Source organism: Hibiscus syriacus, unplaced genomic scaffold (genome assembly GCF_006381635.1).
Source record: "Hibiscus syriacus cultivar Baekdansim isolate YM2019G1 unplaced genomic scaffold, ASM638163v2 tig00002840_pilon, whole genome shotgun sequence".
NCBI lineage: Eukaryota > Viridiplantae > Streptophyta > Magnoliopsida > Malvales > Malvaceae > Hibiscus > Hibiscus syriacus.
In genome coordinates this window covers 9,347,613-9,375,005 of record NW_024061947.1, presented here as the reverse complement: position 1 = coordinate 9,375,005, position 27,393 = coordinate 9,347,613, and the positions used below count along the sequence as shown (strand labels likewise).

Below are 27,393 nucleotides of genomic sequence, written 5' to 3'. Positions count from 1 at the left end.
CTATATAATGAGATTTTAAGTATTTAGAAAAAATGGTATTTTTTTTTCAATTGAACATATAGATAATTTTGAAGTGCCCAATGATAGTTTAACATATTCAATGATAATATAATCACATCTTATTTTTTTGGTCTATTATACTAATCAACGCAAATCGGGGAAACCACAGCATGGTGGCGCCGCCTCGGGGTAGAGCTCTGCTACTACCACGGATGGACCGAAGGATTTAAAAGTACGGTCGTCTTTTTTTAAATTTTCATATTCTTTTAAATTTTAAATTTTAAATTTTTTTTATTAATTATTTAATTTTATATTTTTTAAAATTTCAATTAATTGTATAATTTTGAATTTTTTAAAATTTTATAACTCTGCATACATAAAATTTTTAATATAATTTTTCAAGTGTGAATCTAATATAAATTTATGGAGATCACGAGTTATTTTGGTTATTCTCCAATTCTCTGCTCCAGTTCCTATAAGGCTATAACATCCAGGATTTCCCCCGTTATTGGTGAAATATTAAGCTTCGTCCACGTGGCGTTTTATACGCCGACGAACCAAACGAAATTCCTAGATCTCATGCACAAATAAACGAGGTTAGCAATTTTTTTACGAAAAGTTCAAAATTCTAACCGCACATAAAAACGAATAAAAAAACGGAATACAAGTTGTTTACGCAACTTGACATTGAAGTTACGGAAAGGCCAAGGGACCTTTTTATAAATCGGCAACGAGGGGAGGGTAATATCGGTAATTAATTTGAAACCTCTAAGAGCTGACGTAGTAAAGTCGGTCGAACCCTAACTTTCTCACGCTATATAAGGTCAAGCTCGCTTCGTAAGACCAAGAGATCAGAGGGAAAAAAAACCTAGTTTGTAGCGGCCTCCATTGCGCGTTTTCTTTTTGAGGATTCTAGATTTAAGAGAGCTTATAGATCTATAAGTTCTCTTGGCTTTGAACTATCTTGGCTATACTGATCCATAGTTTTGTTGAGAAAGTTCTTTGGATTTTCGAAAAGAAAAAGGCAAAAATGTCACGCTGTTTCCCTTACCCTCGTACCGGCCATTTAAATCGGGGATTGGTCGAGTCGATTAAGGTTCGTTGAGCAAGTGTATTTGTGATTTTCACTTTTGATGCTCAACTGCATGCGATTGTGATACTTGATTATGGTTTGTGTTAATGTATTTGTAAAGTTAAGCGTATTCTATTTATTATGCTCTGTAACCAAGAACAACAAAGATCTGTACTTAGAACCATAGTAGTCGTTCAGATAAATTCTCTGAAACGCTTTGTGTTTAGGGCTTTTAGAATAAGGAATATCTGTACAGAAAATCTATTGTAGTTTAAATGTATAAATGGAACTATTTTACTTTAGAGTTTTGGATAACAAAAATCTGTTGTAGATCGAACATGTCAATGAAGCCCTTATGTTTAGGGATTTTTGTTAGAAGAATTTATCCTATTTTAAACCTTGAGGATATTTATATGTTGAAGATCCTTGCAATTCTTACTGTGTGATTGATCTTTGATAAAGTCCTATCACAATATGCAATTAGACCCTAAACTTCAGTTTTATGGTAACAACTGTCGTTATTTGGTCTTCCAATGTGCGCCAATCTAAATTCCATATTGTGTTGTGCAATAAAGCTCGAGAGAGAAAAGGTTCTACCAAAAACAGAACAGAAATTACATAAGAGGGAGGAGAAGGATAAAAAGAAGGATAGGAAGGGAATCGATAAAATTCAGTGCCCCTCCAAGAAATTTAAGAAGCTTGATGATTGTCAAAATGGTTATAATGATGAAGACCAATTGGAGAAAAGTGACTTTACTGAAGAAAACGAGCCACCAGTTTGCTATGTATCTGATGGCAGCCAAAGCAGCCACAAGAGGAAAAGGGAAATGGTGTCCTATAGTGAATGCAAGGTTGATGGTGAGTTGTGTTCGTCACTGTTATTCGATTGGCTAAATATGATTACTGTATTAGGCTTCTTAGAGTGATGTGTACATAAGTATATTGGGATGTTTATTTGTGTATTGTTCAATGATCAGGGAAGAAAATAAAGATGAAATTTTCTTTGAGAAATCCTCATCAATCTGAAGCAGTGATTGGTGAAAAACCATCTTGCTCTAGCAATGGAAGGGGGGATTCTAATCAAGATCAGATTGGATTTGTTCCTCCTGTGCCTGAACAGAAACTGTGTCGTGATGATGGAAGGAAGGAACAAGTTCCCTCTCCTGTTCCAAGTTCTGCTGCCCTTGTGTCTGAACAGAAACTGAGGCCTGATGTTGCAATGAAGGTGCAAAGACCCTCTTCTTCTAGAAGACTGGCCAAAGGCGATAAGATTCTTAGGGCTGCATTGCAATATAAAACCTTGCTTGAGGATTTGTTGCCTCCTGTTCTTCAACCTGAGCTGAATGATGATGATGATGGTGACAATTGGCTTCTTCCCAAAAAGCAGCTTGGGAAACCCGCGGTCAAAGGATCTGATGGCAATGGTGTTCCATGTCGGGCTAGTTTGATTTCGTGGCCTCGGTCACAGTATCTTCCTGAGGCTGAGATTTATGCATTGCCTTATACAGTTCCATTTTGATTCCCCTCTGATGCATCGATTGGTGAAAAGCTATCTTGTTCTAGCAATGGAAGGTTGGATTGTAATCAGTTCTGATTAGTTTGGTTGCTTTGGTGCTTGATAAGAAACTTGGTCATGATTATTGAAGGAAGGAGCAAGGCCCCTCTCCAGTTCCAAATTGTTGCAATGTGTTGCAAGGTAGGAGCAAGGTACCTTTTATTCTAGAACATCTGCCAAAAGGCAAAAGATTCTAGGCGGCGTTGCAATAACTTGCTCGAGTAAAAATCTGCTATGAATGGTGATGATAATGGTGACAATTGGCTTCTTTCTGGAAAGTTCGGGAAACCTGCTGCCAAAAGATTTGATGGCGATAATCCATGTTGTGCTGCTAGTTTAATTTCATGGCTGCGGGCACATTATCTTCTTGAGGCTGAGATTTTATTCATTGGTTTCACTTTGTTGAGGAAAAGTTATTTTTTTGTTTCCTTACGAAAGAGTGGTCTTATTCTTTTTACCGTTCATCGAATTGTAGTCTCAGAGACTCATTTCCTTGGTGGGATTGAGGCTCCGACGCCCAAGTTGTATACCTTTTTTGTCAGCCAACTCTAACATTTACAGTATGGGGATTTACTAATAGAAACGAGATATTCTGCATTTCTTGTTTGACATTTGATTCTCTATTTTCACGTACATCATTATTCTCATCTTAGGTATTCCTTGAGCATTAAACGTCATTTTTTACCAGTTAATTGCATCTTCTTGTAAGATTTTTGCGTTCTGATGTTGAATCATCTTCACTTAATGAAACTGAAATATAGCTATGTAGTTTGCGAAGTCCATAATTTTCCTGTTTATTTGGCTCTTTCATGTAAGCGGCATGGAAATCATAGCCCTCTGTCGGTTCCTTGGTTCCTTGTTCCCTTGTTCCCTTGTAATACTTTTAGTATCTGAATGGTTAACAAGTTTGAATCAGTGAACTGTTTTAAGCACAAAACAGAGCGAACTGAGTTAATGTAATGTATTGCCAGGATACTTAGCCCTTAACCAAGATGGTGATGAGAAATGAGTGAAAATAAAGTCAAGCAGGAAATTTATCTCTTAACAAGGATAGCAATAAGAAATGATTGAAAATATAGGGGCTTTCGGTCACTGGAATTCACTAATTAAGCAGGGCTTGGTCCTAGTATGGGGGATTGTCGACCTCCACCCGCTGAAAAAATTGGAATCAGCTTGGAAAGAATCTGAGTGATATTCCGTTCAATAGGAGGCTTAGATGCACAGATTGCATGAGTGTTTAGCGGGCTCACTTCTGGACGATGTATATCTAACTGATTGAGGCAGAGGGTGGCTGCGAGAAGCATTCTATGCGTTTCAGCAACGTTGAAATCTCCGTCTAATGCTGGATCCACAAATCCTTGGAGATTGCTTCTCTCTAATAATGCACTGGCCTGTGTTAAGATCATAATTTTGTTATTTAACTAGTAACGGATCTAAGGTTTCTAATATCTTCAACTAGTAAAAAATGAGTACAAAGTAGGAACTCTTACCCATTGGATCAAGCTCTCTTGTTGATTCACAGCTTTTGAACTAACCGGTCTCCTTCCCGATAGTAATTCTAGAAGCACAATGCCGAAGGAGTACACATCAATTTTGTTACTTCCTTCCATGAAATACTCGGGAGCTATATATCCAAAAGTTCCCACCACACTGCTATCAATCATGTTGGTTGAAATCAGATAACTGCAAGGGCCAAGGGTAAAGTGAAAAAAGCATTCGAGGTTAATAAGCTTGCTACGTCAGTCAATTAAGCTTGTCTTAAATCTTGTGATGGATCCCAAAATGAGTTGAGTTCATACAGAACATTATGTTGCATTCGAATATTATCATTGGCAAAGGCAAAAAGAGTGGGTGGACCTGTGGCTGAAAATCATCAGAGAGAAGAATGTTGGATGATTTTACGTCTCTGTGGATAACAGGTGGCGAGCATCCATTATGCAGGTAATTTAGAGCCTCAGCAATTGCTATTTGCTATAGCTATTTTATACTTGACCTCCCATGGCAACACATATTGCCTGCTTTGACCTGTTTTGGATAAAGAAGTACAAAGAAAAACTTGCAACTCCATTGTATTTTTTTTTATCTTTTGAAAAATGTAAAGAAACCTTGAGATTTATGTAATTACCATGGAGAATTTCCTCTAAACTCCCTCTTGGAAAGAAGTCATAGACAGAGATGTGATAATCATTTTCAACACAAACTCCAATTAGGGGCGTTATAGGCTTATTTTTCAATGAAGAAACAATATCACTTCTAAGGAGAAGTCACTCCAAGCTTCTTTGTACGATTTTATGATTTTAGCAGCCACTGGCTTGCCACTGCAAAGAAACCTTTTGTATACATTGCTGCATCCTCCCTCTCCGATCAAGTTTTCTGTAAGAGAATTGAAACCGAGAAAACATTTCAAAAATAAGAACAAAAGCTGTTTGTATCTAAGCCTTTAAAATTATATGTATATGCTTAATTCCAAAAGAAGCTTGTGTTGAAAGATAACCTGGAGAGAAACCAGAAGTTGCTTGCTTAAGCTCCGAGTGTGAACTGCTTGCAACGTAGAGCCAAGTTGTTTGGCATCTTTCTTAGTGCTGGCAAGGAATTTTCTATTTGCACACAATTGTCGACTTCCTGTGATTCAATAGCAGTGTTCATCGCCCTCTCAACCATTGGAAATGGCATCTTCGTAGTTTCAGATTCTGATAAACAAGAATCAGAAGTAGTGGAAGCTGTAATGCGAAGAAGAGGCCAACCAGGCTTTGGATTTGGTTCCGCATCTTTTATGTTCGAAGAAACTGAATCTTCTGCACCATATTCAATCTTGTGATTGTCATTGAAGCTAGCTTGATTCGAATGCAAATCAATCTGGTCAACAACTGAGGTAACTCGATCAGGCAGGCTCATTATCCATTCCAAAACAGATGTATCCCTACCTTCATGTTTCTTAAACTCCTGGTTTGCAGGAGATTTTCTTCGAAGTAAAGGCCAACCAAGGCATGGTTCTGACAGTTCTCCTCGGATTATGGATATCGAATTCAAGAGAACGGCCTTGTCACTATGATTATCATCACTTGCTACATCGGAGATGGGCGGAAGAGGAGGAGATTCAGCTTCTTCAGACCCTGATTCCTGATCTGCGTGTCTTAATATAGTACTGCTTTTATCGAGATACAACTCGGGTGTCAAATTGAACCTGAAACCTACCAAAACCAATAGAAATAAGAACAGTACTCTAGGAATCAAAACGAATTCGACATATCCCTTTGGTTCAAACCTTGTATTTGGTGAAATGGAAGCATTTCGGAGATGATCTTTCCCTTTTCAACACCCAGAAGAGCAGTAATTTGCAGCAATCGATGTACACTATAGCCGGCATATGATATCCACTTCCTAGAACACACACGCAAACAGATTTTTTTGTGCTTTAACATCAAAGGAAAGAACCCCAGGATTAACTTCCATCAATAATAAGTCAACTTAACAGGAATTCTCCTCTGGATTTCTTCTTATAAACACAGCAATGGCTGCGCAACGCTTAGCTATCTTCTTTATAACCTTTTGCCTTGAACTTGTTTGTGAAATTGCATAGCTAAGATCATTCTGAAATTCAATCAATAAAACAATTAATGGATTAATTTCTTTGAAGAAAACATTATTAAAAGGAAAAATTAATGGTAAAGGATATACCCTTTTCATTCTATCTAATTCCCTGCGAGTTTTCCTGTACTCTCTTGTCATCCAGGCTCCAAGCAAATGATGAAGGTATAGAAAGCTATTATCAATTAGAAAGAACAAAAGTGGAAGAAGATGACTACATTTATACAGATTATTGGATAGATCAAAGCAGTTGAAACAATACCTGAATCCGGAAATGCATAGATCGAGACCAAATCATTTCGAGGAAGCGCAGAATTTACAAGCCCGCCAATCTCTACGTTCGCTGTAATTTCCGTTTTAACCTCCATCGTCGTCCAAATTCACTGTTCTTCAAACCTTCTTATCTATTGACTGATTCTTTTTTTTTTCTTCCAATTCAAAGAGTCGAGCAAACACTAGAAGTTTATATAATCTCAAAGAAATTTCCTTATTTCATCGATAAGAGAAAGGAACGGGGAACATGTGAACTGATAATTCATTCATAAAAATTAAAAAAATATCTAGAAATTGGCAATGTGGCTAAATAAGCTGATAAAGAAACAATCAATATTCTAATAAATAAATGGGGGAAAAAACTATCTTATTGATCAATCTAATCAGTCATCTATATTTCCAACTAAAATTCAAATGATATCACGTTTGACCTTTTCTTTAAGAATCTAATAAACAAAGTGTAGCTAACTTCACCAACCAAGTGTGTATTGTATTACTTGTTAAACCATTTTATAAATTGTATCTTAAGAGTAGTTGAAATATTAACCCATATATCCAAGAAAGATTGGTCTTAGATACTCACCTCTTTCTTTTCTTTTTCAGACTACAACAACGCCATTTCGTTAATGAAAGATTAATTGACCATTTCGTTAAGGTCGATGCTCATTGCTCGCCTTGTTATTCATTAAATTCACTAATATTTTTATCTTATTTTTTTTAACTATAGATAAAATCTACTAATACTATATAGAACTTAATATAAACATAAATTAATAAATTTAACAAAAAAAAATTATCAAGAGAGTGTATGAAGTAATTTTAAAATCTAAACTCCAAAGTAACAATATACAAATAAATTAAAATAATAAATAAGGTTTGAGTTTTGAGTGGATGAAATAATTTTTTAAGATAATTACTAAAAAATTATATAAAAAATTAACGAGCTGCTCACGAAATTATCGAGTCGAGTTGAACTTTACTCAACTCAACTAATTAAAGTCTCAAGTCGAATTTTAACCGAGTTGAGTTTAAGCTGCTCATGAGCTGCCCAACTCATTAAGCACCACTAACTGGACCCTATCCACTGGGCGAATGTTCTAAATATAATAAAAGAGCAAGTGTATGTGCATCTTATTATTTTGAAAAATATATATATAAAAATTAGTTTAATACATCAAAAGATTGAGATTTTTTTAAAAAAATTTACATATTTAATATGTGTTAAAAAATATATTGAAATTCTAAATCTCATTTTTAAATTTTGTTGAATTCATTACTACTTATCGACATCGTTAAAACGTTCAAATTGTTAATGTTAACGTGGTGCTTGCTTAGTAACAATGAATCCAACGTTAAAGTTAAAGACATGAAGGAAAGCAACAGCGACTGGAATTGGAGCATTCTTTGGAGACAGTTGATCCACCCCAGCAAAATAGAAGAGTTCCTGAACGACGATATTCTAGTTTGGATCAAAGACAATCTAACAAACAAATACAAGTTTGAGATGGAAGACAGTGACTGGCCTACCTTCTTTGGAGCTATTCTGTGGGCGACAGGAGGAACAAAAATATCTTTGACCCTGAAACAACTGAGCATGAATCCGCAATCGAGAAAGCTAAAAGAATATCGAAGGAGATTAACAACGGCAGAAACCAAACGAAACGGGAAAATATACAGATTAGAGATCAAAACACGGATGGTTGGCGACCACCGCGGGAACCTTGGATCAAAATCAACACTGATGGTGTTAGAAACATGGTTTCAGGCGAAGCAACGTGTGGGGGAGTCTTAGGAATCATAAAAGGGAAATGGCTTAAGGGATTTGCAAAAAAATAATAATAATAATAATAATAATAATAATAATAATAATAAGCAGCTGCTCGACAACAGAAGCCGAACTGTGGGCTCTTCTCGAGGGACTCAAAATAGCGTGGAACTTTAGAGCCGGACAGATCCAAGTGGAAACTGACAACAGTACACTAGTGTTTTTATTTTTGATTTCTTTAATGTGTAATAATGAGTTTTTTTCTTCTAGATGATTGGGTATGATTCAATGGCAGGTCATAGAAGCTCAGGTAGGCATGCCTGCTGTTGGAGCTATAACTTTGTATCTCTTCTTACATTTACACTTTGTGTTCATCCTGATCGACTTGATCATGTGGATCAAGTGCTGGTATGTTTCATATGAGGACTCTATTTACATAATATCTCTTATAGTATTGCAACTTTGGCTGTGCTATTTTTATGGCATTGACCATTGGCGAATGTATCAGAAACGAGTGGTTGCACTTTTGAGTGCTCCATGGAGAAATACAATGATATAGTAACAGCCTTAACACTTTCTAATTATCTACGTGTAATGTACCATCTTGATAGTGGAACAAATAAAGTCATGACAATGGTTATCATTCAAAGCATCACGAAGAACTACTCTTGCATTTCAACTGCAGACAAGGTGTGCCTCTTCGGTCTTCTTTATTCATCTAATTGCATCAACTTCTTTTATTGAATAAACTGATATTTGTTTTTGTAGGTTGAGGTTATGTTTGGATTAATAAAAGGACTCATTAAGGACATTGATGGTGCTGATGTGGAAGAGGTGCATAACAAATCTAGAATTTTCCTGCAATTCTATTAAATTTTGATAGATTTGAGTTCAGTACTTTTCATTACCTTCCTGAAAATCTATGTTATATTTTCTCTCTCCTGTTGCTCAGTTTCCCTACCATGTTTTTGTGGATGTACATAAGTTATATTCATTCATTTCTTGTGATCTTCATTTTTTATGTATCTTGCAATAGCTTGATGAGGAGGATTTTAAGTAGGAACAAAATTCGGTTGCTCGACTCATACACATGCTTTATAATGATGAACCAGAGGAAATGTTGAAGATAAGTTTTTCCAGTGTTTATTTTTATGCTAATTTTCTGCTCATTACCAGGACAAGATCCCCGACTACAATACATAAGTGCAATAGTATTATAGGATATGAAGATGGAACTTCATTATCTTCTAATTGTGGTTTGTGACAGGTTTCATGCCTCTTCAATTTCCATAAAATGTCATAGCTGTGACATATTTAGGATAGTTTCTTGTTTAATTTCAATGTTTTTCTTTTAGTTGTGTTGTTTATGAATGATCCAAATTATTTCCCATCTGAACATATATTATAATCAACTGCCTTCAGATTATATGTATTGTGAGGAAGCATACTATGGCTGGTGGACCAAAACGCCTACCCTTTACAGTTTCTTCACTTGTCTTTACAGCTCTTAGGGTATGTTTCTCCTTTTACATATTGTTATGTACTTTTGTCTGATCATTTTTCCATCTACTACGATGAAGTATTTAATGCTTATTTGTCAAAATCTACAAGATTATACACGCAGGCAGTTGGGTTTGAGGTGTAATCATTATTTCTTTTTAGATCCTTTCCCCTCATTCAGCTACCCACTTTCTCATGAAAAGCATGGTTTATTTTTTTATACATAGTTATTAAATTTAGAATTATTAAAACAAATTCCTAAAAAAATGAAAAAGATATGCTTAAACACATATTATATTAGTAGCATATATAGTTCAGACTTATTGTAGTGTGCTTATGTACAGTTGGTTAGGCAATCGCAAGGTCTGGAGGGGGATGTAGTGGGAGAAGATATGCCAGTGACACCTAAGAAAAATTTTCAGCTCTTGACGCAGGTTTCTCTATTTACATGGATTTGTAACTGTTTCTTCTGCAGTGTTCATATTCTTATGCATGTATATCACAATATGCAAAAGATCACTCTAATGGTTCTTTCAGATGATTCTCTATCAGCTGTTCCATCACCTGAACTTGCATTAAGGTTGTACCTGCAATGTGTTGAGGTAATCTTGATTCTTGACTTATACTAACTACTGCATAAAGTCATTTGTTAACTAATTAAACCGCGGAAATTATTTTGGATTAAAACAAGTTTTGTTGAACTTTAAGAGCACAATGATATTTTTCTAATTTGTAGTAGGGAAAATGCATACTGAAATAAATAATGCGGCTCACAAGAGTAAGAGATTTCTGATTAACAGTTCGCTTATAAGAACAATCAGATTTATCCATGACAATCTTGTGGCCATGACTGATTATTTCACGAAGTTTTTGTGTAATTCCATTTGGGATCAATATTTTTGCTTTAGATGATGCGAAGAGGTCATTTTCATAAAAATCTCACATCATTATGACATTTTTTGGCATTCCACCATTATGATATTGACAATACATGCATCATGAACAGTATATGATATTGACAATAAATGCATCATGAACAGTATTGCAAGACTGTATTTGGTTATAATCCTTTTTGTGAAGGGAGCCTTGGATTTTATGTTGAAATTCCTAACCTCTGTTTTGTCCTTTTTTCTGTCTCTCACTATCAGGCGGCTAATGGCTGTGATCTTGAACATCTTGCGTATGAATTTGAAGGAAGCGTTTCTTGTTCTGCTAGTCCAATGCAGTTCTGCTGGTCTGCTTTTGCATTGCCTGTTCTGTTGCTATAGTGGTTGTAGTGAGATTTCCAGATCTTGTATCAGTGTTTTAGCAGGTGTGGTGACTATGGTTTCGGCTGCTGTTCGGATTCCTCCCATTGCTGTTGTGTCTGCTGTAGATCAGTTTTTGATGTGTGTTTGTTCTATCTTCTTTTTGTTGTATGGTCTGTTATGGTGCTTGTTTAAGGTGGGTTGTGGTTGGGGGATGTCTTGTGTTGATGTAAGAAGCAATTGTTGTATTTCATCATTTCCACCTCTTAGTACACTCTTTTTCCTCCACTTAAGGTTAGGGAGGTTTTTTAATAAGGTCCTTGAGATGATGTACTTTACATTTATCTAATACAAAGTACATTCTTTCAAAAAAAAAATCACTCTGACATTTGTATTATATGAAGAAGAAATTGTGGTAATTGTACTACACTCATCGGCTAATGTACTGTAGTTTCCTAAATTTTTATTGCTCATAGGACTCCAAAGCACAAGTGACCGCTATTCATCTGATAATTGGGACACAACAGCGGATGAATGTATTTGGTGTTGAGAACCGAGATAATTTAACACACAAAGCCACAGGAGTATTGTTTTTTTTTCCTCTTCTCTGATTCATCGTGGTTCATTGAACTGTTTATACAAAACAAAAATGTCCTTGTAAACACTAATTTTTCAATTTTATTATTATTATTATTATTATTATTAAATAAAATACATATTACAAATTACAATATGGATCCCATATTATTAATCCCGAAGCCCAAGAGGAGGCCCAATTCTGGCCCAACCGTTTACAACCCAGATCCAGAAGCCCAGCTAAACCCTAAAACCATATTAGGGTTTCTATCAACCCCAGCCGCCGCAGATCCTCAACTGTTGGATCTAATATGATCCAACGATCCTGATGCTTCCAGACAAAACCCTAGGGTTATGATACCCTAGGGCAAACACGCGGCGTCGCCTATGCCAAATGCCACCTCCAGCCGTTGCCGACACTCCACGCTGCCACAACGCCAACCGAAGGCTCTAGAAGGCCCAGCCATAGCCGCACACGTCGCCCCCAACGGTGAGTCACCACTGGAAGTTCGATGACTCACCAAACTTTACCCTTGTGACCGGTACGAGCAAGGCTCCGTGATGGCTATAAAAAGCCATCAAATCCTGCAAAAGAGAGGGGGGAAGAAAACAGAAAAGAAGGAGAGCAACAGAGATCGACAGCAAGAAAGAAGAGGAACACAGATCGACACAAGCAAAGAGAGAAAAAGCAAGAAGCCACCAACAACAAGCAATCTACAGCTACAAACTCAAAAGAAAGAAAAAAGCCGAGAGACTTACCTCGCCGGAGCCTCCATACGTCGTTAGAACCGAAAGGTCGAAGGTAAAGAATATTAGATCTACGAGTTTTTATAGCATTTTAGGCTAAAATAACCCCGGATTTAGCTTTAGGATAATCGGAGCTTTGATTTTGGGTATATTTGTAATTTTTCGGCCACCGTTCGCGGTGGCCGGAGGTGGTGGACAGTGCCGGATTGCGGCTGTCGGCCTGAACTCTTTTCCCTCCGGTGAGGGAATTGAACAGAGAGTGGAGAGAAAAATTAAACTTCTCTCTCCTAGAGAGAGAAGTGAAAAAAGAAAAATGAAGAAAGATGGCCTAGGGCCGGCCATTTATGGGTTTAAAAATCCTCTCTCAAACGACGTCGTTTTGGGGAGGGTGTTTCTGTAATTTCGCTTATGGGCAAACACTTTCCGCCACCATCCTAGTTTTGTAATTATTTATTTTAGTCACTGAAACTAACTTCTGAACTTTTTAATTTGGTCTCGTAAGTTTATTGTATTTTATTTTGGTCCTTTCCAATATAGGTTTATATATTTATAATAAATAACCATATTAGTCCCTTATAATTTTATTAACATTTATTTTAACCTAATTAATTAAATAAGGCTAAATTACATTATTATCACTATGACTTTTTATTATTAGAGTTAGAGCCTTTAATTTTAAGGATTTATATTTTAATCACTAAATTAATAATTAAGGGTTAATTACACTATTAGTAATTATATTTTTATAATGATTCGAATTATGTCCATTAATTTAAATATTTTACATTTTATTATTATTATTTCAATTTTATTTATTTTAGTCATTGTTTAGTTATATTTTAACTTAATTTTTATTATTATTATTTTTAATATATTTTAAATCATTACTTTAATTATTATTTTATTATATTAGTCTTATAAATATATATATTTTTATTTATTTATTTAATAATGTTTATTTATTTTCAATATCAAAGAAAATGGCAGTCTTAAAGCAACTGGATGCCCTATTCTGGTATTTTAAATAATTAAATATTATGAAAATTATAATTTAGTTTTATTTAAATTATTTTTAGGAAAAATTATTACATTTTTTAATGTTTATTTTATTTATTAATATCAAAAGAAAGAGCTGTCTTAAAGCACCTAGAAGCCCTTTTCTGATATTTCTAAATAAATAAATATGTTAAGAAAAAATATATATATATATATTAATATATTTTCTTTAAATTATATTAATAAATTTGAAGTAACATGATTATAAATTAAATATATATTTGAACTTTTAAATTTTCAATAATAGAAACAATTTATAATTAATAAGTATCAATTTTGGGCGTTGTAGGGGTGCTAATCCTTTCCTAAACGTAATCGACCACGAATCCCTTTTTATTTCTAAAAAAATGAAGTTTTGGTTAAACGCAGATCAGTTTATCTTTTAACTGATGTTTTCTTAAAAACTCTTTTAAAAGATAATTTTTAGGTATTCGACCTACCTGACCCAAAAGGCCGATGGCGACTCCCAAAACATTTTAAAAACCATTTATTCACATCACTTTTCCGGTCGAGTAAAAATTTCGTGCCCGGGCAAAAATCGGTTACGAAAGCTTGGCGACTCCGCTGGGGACCACTCAAGCTTTTAAATGAATTATAAATTGTCTCTATTAATTAGAAATTAAAAATTCATATATTTAATTTATAATTCTTTTCTTTTAAAATTTTTATACTTATTATTTTATAATATTTTATATATTCTTCTTTATGATTGTTTTTTTTATCTAAAGGTATTAAATTTCATTTTTTATTTGTTTGTCAGATGTCTGAATATTTCTCCTCACACACAACATTTGCATTGCATAACATAAGCTTTCTAATCAAGCTTGTCCCTTTTAAGTGGGAGTGAAAGCGACGTCTTCGTGAGAATTTATTCTCCGTGTCAGACCTAGCAAGTAACTTTCAGGGTTCATATACTCTATATCTTCATGAGAATTTATTCTCCGTGTCATGCATAGAGAAATGTGTCCCCTCGAATTGAACTCGATCCGCTTAAGTCTGCAATGGACTAGGATTGAGGGTTTGACAGCCCAAGGGGGCATCAACAAGGACAATTCGAGTACCTTTACTCCTAGAACTGAAACCCTACATATAATAGACCTTAGAAATTCTCCGGATCTAATACTGTAATGAACCTCTGTCCGTATGTATACACAACGGAGAAATAAGCTCTAGCTTTTAATTTATTTTATTTTCCTTTCTTTTTCCTAAATAAACGCATGTGAACTAGAAATCATGCAGTTAGGTTAATTTTTCCAAACAAAGCATGGAACTAGAAAGCATGAGGTTAGGATACATTATATACCTTGATAGATAGAATCTTTCTTGGTACTAACCAATTTATTTTTTCCTTCCCATTTTTATTTTTCATATATTTTGTTTTGCTCTAACTTGTTTATATTGATTTCTTTCGTTTGCATTGCATGATCATAGCATAACCAAAAGGTGTTGACTTGAAAGACTGTTCATCAAATTGGAAAGAAATCATAAATGGACAAAAAGTTTTATGATCAAACAAAATATGACGCAACATGAAATGGCATCCTGAGGAAACTCTGAAGATAGAGGAGAGCTATGTACCCAAAGATCGTATGCCCATTGAAGAGAAAAAAGGAGATACGAGAAATAAGAGAGCAGATGTCCAAGATGATGGGTAGAATATCTGTTTTGGCCAAAGGAAAAGAGACCCCTATACAAAAAGAGAGAGAGGTCAATAATCCTGCAATTTCATATATGCAAGAGACTTCTGATTTTAACCAATTAGAGAAATTACAGACAATCATCATTCGTATTCACAAACTGTCTGGAGATACCCAAGAAATGGTGACAACTGTAAAAGCTCCCAGAGATGAGAAGAAATCATGTAATTTGAAATCGACGAAGTTTAGTCTGCTCCCGACGTCTAAAACTCAGGTTCAATCCAAGACAAAAGGTGGTTCTCATTTTGATGCTATCCCTATATCATATAAAGAGTTATATGAAAAACTACTTGAAGCACGAGAAGTGGCTCCGTACTACATAAAACCATTCCAACCTCCGTATCCGAATTGGTATGACATCAACGTTTATTGTGAGTATCATGCCGGAGATCAAGGACATACTATTGAGAATTGTCTTGCCTTCAAACGTCGAGTCCAAAGTCTTTTGGATCATGGAACCTTACAATTTATGATAAAGGATCGACCTAGTTTGGTAACCGAAGGTCCTGCTAGATTAATACCAAAAGTCTTCAAAGGTAAGAGTATCAGTAAGGGCGCCCAAAAAGAAGAAGATTTGCTGAGGTTTGAGGATCAAATACGTCATTTGAAGATGGAAAACAATAAATTGAGCACCAAAATGGAAACCATGCAGGAAGATTTCCAGAAGATCAATCAAGCTTTTCAAAATACTGGCATAGGAAACACCCCAGAAGAGTGGATAACAGGGGTCACCAAACTGAAAAAGAATTACAACATAAATGAAGGATGAGCCAAGAAGTTTTCTCATGATTCACGAGTTGTAGAAGAAAGATGCAATACAACTGTCATTGAATTAGGAAAATGTCAAGCAAAAAATCAAATGTTGAATAGTACTATGACCAACATAGAAGCATCATATCAGATTCATCAGCTTGAGATCGATACTGAATTAAAAGTCACTAAAACCAAAAACAATACATTGAAGAAATATTTAGATGATTATGGGGATCTTGTACGAGAACTTCTTGAACATAAAGATTCTCTCACAAGAGAAAATGAACAACATTGTTTACAACTTCGAGAGTTGACACAAAGGATGAAGGAAAAAGATAATATCATGAATAAAGCTGCTGCTCAAGCAAACAATGTGGCTCATAAGCTGGTGGACATATCTGGCTTCGTGAGAGAATTAAAGCAGATGGATAACTCCACACCTGAGTATGAGTGGAAGTTAGTTTGGCTTTTAAGGGAAATAGAGAAGTTAGGAGTGAAAGCAATCCCCTAAATGTAAAAGTTTTGTTTTATGTACCAAAGCTTTTGTGTTCAATGAAATCTGTTCTAAGATGATCACTCTTGAGTAACATCTTTTCATACATACATTTGCATTTCACATCTTTGCATTTTTATCTTGCATTTATACTTTTGTGTTTGCTTTGGCATTGCACAGTTTGCATTCTTATTTTTACATTTATGCATTTTCACATTTACGTTACATTTTTTATTTTAAATATTGTTATATACATTAATTAAAAACATGTAAATAATTCATGGAAGGTTTCTGTAACAGTAAAACCAAGATCATTCATTCATTTTATTGTACCATCATCATGAAAACAATGGAGCAATCTTATGAAAGACTACAAGATCAGGGGCTAGAACAATTGACATGGTTACCTCAAGATATAAGGAAAGAAGCATCAGATTCAGTACCAGATGGATCAAATCGAATTATTCTGGGAATGGAATCTGATAAAGAAGAGATAACTACCAAAGAGAAATCGTGCTATCAGATTGAGGAGTCAAGAAAGATAGCATACCCTGGGGCATCCCACTCAAACCCAAAGAATAGCCTAATTAATTATTCACAATATGAGGAGAGAGTTAAGAGGGCGGAGAAAGCAATCAGAAACATGAAAGATGTTAGTGCCCACCATAAAGAATTAGAAGCACGAGAGCTCAGCTTGGTTCCAGATTTGGTTATTCCCCATGATTTCAAAATGACTGATGTTGAGAAATATGATGGCACCAGTTGTCTCTTAATCCATTTGAGAATGTTTTGCAGAAAAATGGAAGAATATTTAAGTTATGATGATCTGTTAATTCACTCTTTCCATGATAGTCTTGTTGGCCCAACAGTAGTCTGGTACAATCAGTTGCCACAAGAACAGATCAAGAGATGGGTTGATTTAGCTGATGCATTTTTAAGACAATATCGGTATGTTAAAGGCCTAGCTCCAACACGTATGAATCTTCGAATAATAAAGAAGAAAGCCAATGAAAGATTTCAAGAATATACCTTAAAATGGAGAAGAGTGGCAGCACAAGTTCAACCTCCTATGTTAGAAGAAGAGATATCACGTATGTTTCGTGATTCCCTTCCAGCGCCTTTGTTCGAGTTCATGCAGGCAAATCATACGAAGGAATTCGAGAATCTTGTGACAAGTGGAGATTTAATTGAGAATGTAATCAGTGAAGAAAACTCAAAAGTCACATCCAAGAGCCCGACGGATCAAAAAGCGAAAGCGGATGATGTAAATGAGTGTCATATCCAGAGTTCCCGCAATTGCAAAAGAAAAAGAGCAAGTAATTGTTCGGATCGACCAAAGAAAGTCACACGATCAAGAAAAACTTTGGAAGTGTTCCAAACTTCCATTTCAGACTTATACCTTCATTTGGTTAAAGGTCAGTACATCACACCAAGACCAATGAAAATGTCACCAAACCCTTCTGCTCATAGCTATGATCAAAGTAGTGTTTGTGATTTCCACTTGGGAGTATTTGGGCATTCCACGGGCAATTGTAGGCAACTGTTAAAAGAAATAGAGATGCTTATTGACAAAGGAGTTTTGACACAAGAAATTATCAAGAAATGGGGGGGAAATGAGGACAATGACCATGATCCTATTATACACCCGGCATTAGAGAAGTAATGATGCATAAATAAGTGGAAGTGCTATCTACCACTGTAGTACCTTTCATTTTCAGCATCTTGTTTGAACTTGTTTTTTGTTCATTTCTCCACTTTTTGCCGCAATAAATAAATTTGTGTTGCTTTTATAGTTATGAACAAGGAATCAAGTTTTAATCTTGATATTATTGAGTATCAAATACATTAAATATTCTTTTAAATTTTCAAGAGTTATAGATCTTTGGCAAGTGGTAAAATTATATCTTCCATATCCCATTCAACGCCAATTACTTAACCCTTATCAAAACCAAATCCTGACACTACATTTATCTGAGACTTTGAAGAAATGTCTCTACATGTTTTTGAGACACCAACTCTAGATGTTTACTTTTTGGGTAGAGTTGATCGATTCATTATACTACCTTCCACCACATACACGACTTCATAAGTCACACTTTTATCCTTCCAAATACAAAACCATCATAAACCAAAAAAACCTTAAAAGAACCAAACTTTCAATTATCCGTGAATCTTACTGCAAGAAGAGAAGAGATGAGGCATCATGGACCAACTTGTTGAAGATGATTTTGAGTTATTAGGGCATACTCAAAGAAGAAAAAGTGATTGATTGAGATAAATATATCATGCATTAATTATATTATTTTCATATAAGTAAAGTTAATCTTGAATATTCCTCCCCCTGTAGATACCTCTTTTTACAAAGGTTAGTGTATGAGATGACTAAACTTTGGGTACAGATCAAGCACGTCAACTCAGTGTCATATCGCCCAAAGATGAATGGGGCAGTTGCAGGAGCAAATAAGAACCTTAAGAGGATAATTACAAATACCACTGAAGCTTATAAGGGTTGGCACGATAAGCTACCTTTTTCCTTATACGCATATCGAATTACTATGCGAACATCTACTGGGGCAACACCTTATTGTTTATTCTATGGGATGGAAGCAGTATTACCAATTGAAGTTGAGATCCCATTATTTTGTATCCTAAAGGAGGAAAAATTGGAGAAGACTGAATGTATCCAATTTCGATTTGATCAATTAAACCTTATTGATGAGAACCAATTGAAAGCTATTTACCATGAGCAAATGCATAAGAAATGGATGATGAAAGGTCACGAACAGAAATTACATCCGAGAGAGTTATAAGAGTGTGATCTAGTATTACCTTTACATAAAGATTTATGTGGAAAATAAATGCCTAATTGGGAAGGGACCTATATTGTAAAAAGGGGCCTTTTCCCGAGAAGCATTGATCTTGACAAAAATGGATGGGAAAGTTCTGGGAAACCAAATAAACTCGGATTCTGTCAAGAGATGTTATGCTTGAGAGAAAAAGGATAAAAGGAAAAGGAGACACTCAAAGAAATTGAAGTCTTATACTCATCCAGCAAAGAAAGAATAAGTAAAAAGAAAAAGAAAGATGAAAAAGAAAAAATGAGAAAAAAGAAAAAGAAAAGAAAAGGGAAAAAATGGAGAAATTGAATCAAGATAGGTGACTCATGGAGCCTCAAGTTACAAGGTTGATCAAGTACAAACAAAAACAGCAAGAAATGCTGGAGATTGGGAAAACAGAAATGAACCCAAAATTTGGCAATCTAGAAGGATCCAAATGATGCAAAAATCCACAGCAAGGCAGATCCAAGTCAAGCAAAGCAAGATTGAAGGCATCTAATTAAAAGAGAATATCTTCAGAATTCATTCCGCCTCTCAAGATTGATTTTTATTTACAAAAATTGGTTTTTAAAATCTTTAATGCATGATATGAAAAATGATAATGGGGGGTTCAAGATGTATATTTTTAAATAACATCTTGAAACCAAAGGAGGATTCGAGTTGAAAACCTGAAAAGATGGCTCGAATATTGAATGGTGCAACAACAACATAAGAGATGATCTTAAGCTCTTAATGAAGCACCACACATTGCAAAGATGTTCATGAGATTATGGAATCAAGAAGTATCTCTACAAGATGAGCATAACAATCATTTCTTCAAGTTAGTGGAAGCTCAAAGCAACATACTGAACCAACTTGAAAGAACCTACTTTACCAGAGTTAACCTACACCTTAAATCAGTCAATAATTTTGACACTTGCAATAGGACTATGGTTTTTGAATGATTTAAAAGTGTAGTTGATTTATTGGATATTCATTAAACTCATTGTTTATGATTTGATTCTATTGTGAACCTGAGAGGGGCAATATTTTAAAAATTCTTCCATTCTTCAATAAAGAAAGGAGAAAAAAAATTTTTAAACAGGACAGTCTCAAATGAGGAAGGTCCTTGAAGCAATTGTTGCTTATTCTACCTCTGTTGTAGAAAAAGAATGAATGAGGCCAGAATAATGAAGCACTTCACATTTTTGAAGTAAGGTTGTTACAAGTATGCCAAGAAAGTATAAGACAACCTCTGCATCACTGATCCTAGAGAAAAGAGATAGGACATTGATACTACCGGGGAACATGTCTCTAGCAAATTTTACTCCTCGTGTATGGTTTTTAGGGAAACCTAGAAGCATTTCTACCTCATCAGATTTAAGCGGAACAACTTTATGCCTTCCAACTCATACCGGATTCCATTTTCGGCATTCATAAAGAACATACTTCTGGACACTCGAATGTGGCTCATCATCAAAAGCTTCAAGAGCCTTACGAATCCTTTCTGTCAATTTGGCACTTCCTGTACATGTTTGTAAACAGTTCAACTTTGTTCTTGAAGCCCGGTAGGCCACCATGTTTAGTCAATGGAAAAGTATCATGTATGGCGCATGGAGGAAGCAGAATAAGAAGAAATTTGTTCTCAATTGGTAGATTATGAACATATCCCCTTTTTCGTGCAACAATATGAAAATACTTCGAATCTACAAATTCTGGCTCTACATCAGTACTGCGACATTTCAGTCTAAGCACCAACTGAAACAAGTGCCACTTTCTCATAATAGAAATAAATAGGTCCAATAGCATCTTCTGGAAGTGTTCTTTGAGTTATCTGATCTATTTCGGGAGAAACCTCAAAACCAATCATTGGATTTGAAAGATGAACTGCATAATAGTCTTCATTAAGAAGCTTCTTTTCAAGCTTCTTCTGCTTCTTCTTTTTCAAAAAAAAAAATCATAGCCTGAGTTTTACTTGTAATTGGGATCATTGCATAAATGGCTTCCTATCTTCTACCAGAAGAAATGCGTCAGCAGCCTTAGACATTTGAGCAGCACATATAAAATCTGTCAACTCTACCATTGATGAATCCGGACTACATCTCTTCATGGCTATTTAAGCCTCAACCTCTAAGTATTCTATTTTTGTCAAGAATAACAGTTTTTTCTCCTCATCAGAGTCAGAATTCAGGATTTCCTCGGTATTAGAACTATCAATATCTGTGAAATCATCCTAAAAGATCACTTCATAATTAGATGAGTAGTTATCAGAATCAACATGTTGCATGGGTGCAGATTTTTGAAGAGCCGGTACCACTGTATATGTAGTCTTGCTATTGCATCAGATTACTGTTCGCCGAAATTGGTTTCTCTCCCACTTAAAAGTATATTTCAGAGATAGCCTTCACTGAAAGATGATAAGCCACTGTGTCAGCCTGGAATGGATTACCAAGCGATTTATACCGCTCTGTCTGACTAGACTCCTCCAGAAAAGACACATATCTCAGATGTTTCTGTCAGAATGATTGATTACTTCTTAATTCTGTGACAACATGAAGAGAATTCCAGTTACTTGATAACACTACTGTTTAGTGACACCAGAATGAGGGTATTCAAGATAAATAGATTTGGGGCACGAATAAAGCCACAAGTACCCACCACAGTGCATTGTCAAAATTGGACCTCGTGGGGATCATGATATTCAAGTCAAACAGACGTTGAGAGTAAGCCTTACAGTTTAGAAGGTCGGGGGTATTTTGAAGGCCCAATTCAGACAGATCCATGTAGGACATCTTGAAATCCCATTTTAACCAGAAATAGAATATTAGGGCATTCTGAAGGCCCCCGTCAATATGAATATTTAGGCATTCTTGGAGGCTCATCTCAGCAAGAAATAATGTTGATCACACTTTTAACATCTGTATCAGCAAATGTTGGGGCATTTTAAAGGTTCCTTCAGACAGATCCATGTGGGGTATTTTGAAGCTCAGATTAACAAGAAACAAATGTTGGGGGTATGCTGAAAGCCCATTTCAATCAGAATCAGGAATGTTGATGCATTCTGCATGCTTGTATTAGCCCATGTTGGGGCATGCTGAAGGCCCACATCATCTTGTGTCAAGATCATTACCTTTAAGCAAATATTTCCAATAAGATATAAAGGTATGAAGAATGAAAATGGTGAAACAGAGACAGTCGAGCTGACTATGCATAATTGCTTCATTCATCAAGTAGTTACAACAGGGATAAAGATGGTCCCCAGCCAGACTACTCGATCCAGGTTTTAGTTCCTCAAGATCTTAGCTTTGAATTTTGTATTCTGTGTGTCGGTGATGATTGAAAATATTTCTTTGAGATTCCTAGCAGTTACTTTCAACCATACTATTGGGATTATGAAGCTGTTTTTCACAATAGTTTTCGCTTAATCGATGACATTGGAAAGGGAGACTCGACTCACTTACATTACTGTTATTCCCGCTGTTACTGGGATTATCATTGCCAGCCAGGTTGAACGGAGTTTTCATCTATTTTGGTTTTATCATGTGCGTTTCATCCCCAGCAGCAAAAATTCCCTAGACCTCTTTCTGTACATGGTTCATACAGTTGATGTGTTTCTACTTCCTACAACGAGCATTATGAAAAAAAAGCATGATCAGTATCACATTTGCCTTTTCTAGATATGTTATCAAGATCAATTGGTATCTCCTATTCAATTCGACACTAGCATATCTTGTGGATTTGGCCAACTTTTTTGTCATACCAACATCACATTTGAATCCCCATTGAATTTTGTTCTCAAGTGGTCTTGTGACATCATACAAAAGCTTCATTGACCAACAATCCAAGCATAAGCCACAGGAGATGAAGAATGTGTTGTCAAATGTTTTATGAACCAGTGATTATAGTGTTGAACCAATGTTGTTATCATATGGTTTTCCTTTATTGATACAAGATGAAGTCTGTCTTCTTCAACCCCAATATTAGAAGTGAGATATATTGAAGATTTCTTTCCACAGAAGGAGAGCTGAAATTTTAACAACAAGAAACTAGTGGAGCCAACTATGATTGAATGACAGGTTGTTGTTAAGCATATCGATATGATATGGTCCAAGTTTCCTTGTTCGAGATCTGATTAGATGTGGAAACATGAAAGGAATTAGGATAAATTCTCCTTATGATGTGTTTCAAGAGTCAAATGAGAACAGATGTTTCCCTGCTGAATTTGGCATATCTACATCTACATTCTTTTCAAAGATGATAGATTCTCTCTTCAAAGATGATAGATTCTCTTTTTAAAGATGATAGATTCTCTTTTCAAAGATGAAAGCTTTATTGGATTTCTACACAAGTCCAAGCAAAGAAAGTTGGTTTTATCCAAGACAAAATAAGGCATCAAAGTCATAGTTCTTACTACAGCAAGAGTTACACAAATGAAACATTTCTTCTGAGACTTTCATGAAGCAAAGAAGACGCAAAGATACAAGTTGATCAGATGATTATGCAGAAATACAAGCTTGATAGCATAAGTTTCTACAATGATATCCAGAGGTAACCCTGGCAATAAATGATGAAGTGAAGGAAGACCAAGTTCACCACTTTGAAGTCAAATGAAGATTGCATCAACATTCATGCATTCATAAGAATATCATTTACACAATAGACAATGCATTACATTGATACATCTGAGTACATTCAAACATGAAGTTTTACAGATCTTCGGAAGAACAAGAAGATTCATGGTAAAAAAAATACCTTACAAGAAGAAGGTATTCAAAATCGCAAATACAAGAATCACACAAACATCTGAAGAATATATGGACGTAATCCACAAAAATGAGCATTATCTTGAGATTGGGGAATGTTACCCAATCAACATGTTATTTCAAAAAATAATGAGAAAACGATTTCCATAGTTTCTCATTTTATCTTTTCTAAAATGAAATTGTTGAAAAGTAAGAAAACGATTTCCTTAGTTTTTTTTATTTAGTATACTATTTCCAACAACCTTATCTTGAGATTGGGGCATGTTACCCAATCAACATGTTATTTTGAAAAATAATGAGAAAACGATTTCCATAGTTTCTCATTTTATCTTTTCTAAAATGAAATTGTTGAAAAGTAAGAAAATGATTTCCTTAGTTTTTTACTTAGTAAACTATTTCCAACATCTGTAAGATCTACAGTGCATGATGTTTTCAAAAAGCCTTCCGGAGCTTTTTGATCTTAAACCCTCAGGGTCATCTGTAAGATCTACAGTGCATGATGTTTTCAAAAAGCCTTCCGGAGCTTTTTGATCTTAAACCCTCAGGGTCATCTGTAAGACCTACAGTGCATGATGTTTTCAAAAAGCCTTCGGGAGCTTTTTGATCTTAAACCCTCAGGGTCATCTGTAAGACCTACAGTGCATGATGTTTTCAAAAAGCCTTCGGGAGCTTTTTGATCTTAAACCCTCAGGGTCATCTGTAAGACCTACAGTGCATGATGTTTTCAAAAAGCCTTCGGGAGCTTTTTGATCTTAAACCCTCAGGGTCATCTGTAAGACTTACAGTGCATGATGTTTTCAAAAAGCCTTCGGGAGCTTTTTGATTTTAAAGCCTCAGAGTTATTCATAAGACCTCTGGGCAGAATGTTTTCAACATTTCCATATTACTTAAAATAAGCCGAATGAAAAATTATTGTCTTTTTCGTCTTTGCTCTATTCTTGTTACACAAGAATGAGCAAAGAGGGGCAGCTGTAGACATTAATTTTTCAATTTTATTAATATTATTATTATTATTATTATTATTAAATAAAATACATATTACAAATTACAATATGGATCCCATCCCGAAGCCCAAGAGGAGGACTAATTCTGGCCCAACCGTTTACAACCCAGATCCAGAAGCCCAGCTAAACCCTAAAACTAGATTAGGGTTTCCATCAACCCCAGCCGCCACAGATCCTCAACCGTTAGATCTACGAGTTTTTATAGCATTTTAGGCTAAAATAACCCCGAATTTAGCTTTAGGATAATCGGAGCTTTGATTTTGGGTATATTTGTAATTTTCCGACCACCATTCGCGGTGGCCGGAGGTGGTGGACGGTGCCGGATTGCGGCTGCCGGCCTGAACTCTTTTCCCTCCGGTGAGGGAATTGAACAGAGAGTAGAGAGAGAAATTAAACTTCTCTCTCCTAGAGAGAGAAGTGAAAAAAGAAAAATGAAGAAAGATGGCCTAGGGCCGACCATTTATGGGTTTAAAAACCCTCTCCCAAACGACATCTTTTTAGGGAGGGTGTTTCTGTAATTTCGCTTATGGGCAAACACTTTCCGCCACCATCCTAGTTTTGTAATTATTTATTTTAGTCACTGAAACTAACTTATGAACTTTTTAATTTGGTCTCGTAAGTTTATTGTATTTTATTTTGGTCATTTCCAGTATAGGTTTATATATTTATAATAAATAACCATATTAGTCCCTTATAATTTTATTAACATTTATTTTAACCTAATTAATAAATAAGGCTAAATTACATTATTATCACTATGACTTTTTATTATTAGAGTTAGAGCCTTTAATTTTAAGGATTTATATTTTAATCACTAAAATAATAATTAAGGGTTAATTACACTATTAGTAATTATATTTTTATAATGATTCGAATTATGTCCATTAATTTAAATATTTTACATTTTATTATTATTATTTCAATTTTATTTATTTTAGTCATTGTTTAGTTATATTTTAACTTAATTTTTATTATTATTATTTTTTAATATATTTTAAATCATTACTTTAATTATTATTTTATTATATTAGTCTTATAAATATATATATTTTTATTTATTTATTTAATAATGTTTATTTATTTTCAATATCAAAGAAAATGGTAGTCTTAAAGCAACTGGATGCCCTATTCTGGTATTTTAAATAATTAAATATTATGAAAATTATAATTTAGTTTTATTTAAATTATTTTTAGGAAAATTTATTACATTTTTTAATATTTATTTTATTTATTAATATCAAAAGAAAGAGCTGTCTTAAAGCACCTAGAAGCGTTTTTCTGATATTTCTAAATAAATAAATATGTTAAGAAAATATATATATATATATTAATATATTTTCTTTAAATTATATTAATAAATTTGAAATAACAGGATTATAAATTAAATATATCTTTGAACTTTTAAATTTTCAATAATAGAGACAATTTATAATTAATAAGTACCAATTTTGGACGTTGTAGGGGTGCTAATCCTTCCCTAAACGTAACCGACCATGAATCCCTTTTTATTTCTAAAAAGAATGAATTTTTGGTTAAACGCATATCAGTTTATCTTTTAACTGATGTTTTCTTAAAATCTCTTTTAAAAGATAATTTTTAGGTATTCGACATACATGACCCAAAAGGCCGATGGCGACTCCCAAAACATTTTAAAAACCATTTATTCACATCACTTTTCCGGCCGAGTAAAAATTTCGTGCCCGGACAAAAACCGGTTACGACAGTCCTACTATGGTCAGTATTCAGCTCGGCTATTGAAGAAGGCCGATCAGTGCAGATGTGTTTGTGCATGTTCTCATCTTTTCTGGGTTGACGATCAAGACGGCATAAAGGACGGGGAGAGGTGTGACCTCAAAGCTCATTCTCTTTGATACTTACCTATTTTTTTGTTGTAGTTATCTTTCCATGTATAGACTAAATTCCTTCAAAAAGTAAGGAACTAAAAAATTGTGGGCGAGGTTGCAGGGTTCTGCTTTGCCTAAAGCGAGCTTTGAGAATTGCAAATGCCGCTCGAGGTAGCGGTGGGCCTTCGTTGAAATTTTGAACATGTCAGTGCTTGGAACCGTACAGGATCAATCCTTTGCTCATACCACACAACTTAAGCTTTTAGATTATAAACAGGTATTTTGTGTTGAGTTTGGCTTAGGTACCTCTATTTCTTTGAAAAAGTGAATCGGCAAATCACCAGCTACGCTATCCAAGGCCCGATAGAATGAATTAATACCGAGACACAGAGTGATTCAACAAACCCTGATAGCATTTCGGATGCTTTCCTTGCCAGCACGTTGCGTTACATTCAGTTCCAGAAACAAAAAGGCGGTGTAACGGGTGTGAAATTCGAATCCATTAAACTATAAATCCTTGAGTTATTCTGGACTTGGAATTCATGTTTGCTTTTTGACGTTTGTTCTTTTTTATATCCCACCGTTCCTTATTTTACCTGACGGAGGTGCTGGAAATGCGCCAAATCATTTTCAAATACACATAC

General features: G+C 34.9%; 3 protein-coding genes and 1 pseudogene across 5 annotated transcripts; 2 read left to right on the top strand and 2 right to left on the bottom strand.

The window, feature by feature from the left end:
- Positions 1–1,500: 1,500 nt before the first annotated feature.
- On the top strand, positions 1,501–2,835 carry LOC120156980. Its single transcript, XM_039168252.1, has 2 exons — positions 1,501–1,930; positions 2,050–2,835. Exons 1-2 carry the CDS (start codon positions 1,606–1,608, stop codon positions 2,589–2,591), a joined length of 867 nt encoding a protein of 288 aa, XP_039024183.1. The 5' UTR covers positions 1,501–1,605; the 3' UTR covers positions 2,592–2,835.
- A 791-nt stretch (positions 2,836–3,626) lies between these two features.
- LOC120156991 (receptor-like cytosolic serine/threonine-protein kinase RBK1) lies at positions 3,627–4,295 on the bottom strand. Its single transcript, XM_039168260.1, has 2 exons — positions 4,118–4,295; positions 3,627–4,018 (listed from the first exon to the last, which is right to left on the bottom strand). Exons 1-2 carry the CDS (start codon positions 4,289–4,291, stop codon positions 3,734–3,736), a joined length of 459 nt encoding a protein of 152 aa, XP_039024191.1. The 5' UTR covers positions 4,292–4,295; the 3' UTR covers positions 3,627–3,733.
- A 323-nt stretch (positions 4,296–4,618) lies between these two features.
- LOC120156964 lies at positions 4,619–6,637 on the bottom strand. Of its 3 annotated transcripts, none has more exons than XM_039168237.1 (7): positions 6,478–6,637; positions 6,306–6,382; positions 6,100–6,218; positions 5,893–6,008; positions 5,552–5,818; positions 5,336–5,422; positions 4,619–5,263 (listed from the first exon to the last, which is right to left on the bottom strand). In XM_039168237.1, the coding sequence occupies exons 1-7, from the start codon at positions 6,581–6,583 to the stop codon at positions 5,148–5,150; spliced, it is 888 nt and encodes a 295-aa protein (XP_039024168.1). In that variant the 5' UTR covers positions 6,584–6,637; the 3' UTR covers positions 4,619–5,147. The 3 variants fall into 3 exon arrangements, 2 of the variants coding, with proteins under 2 accessions (XP_039024168.1, XP_039024160.1); XR_005519102.1 differs by having other exon boundaries at positions 5,246–5,263; positions 5,336–5,438; positions 6,478–6,630; XM_039168229.1 differs by having other exon boundaries at positions 5,336–5,818; positions 6,478–6,635.
- Positions 6,638–8,832: 2,195 nt separating this feature from the next.
- Positions 8,833–27,322, top strand: LOC120153789 (annotated as a pseudogene).
- The last annotated feature ends 71 nt before the right edge of the window (positions 27,323–27,393 follow it).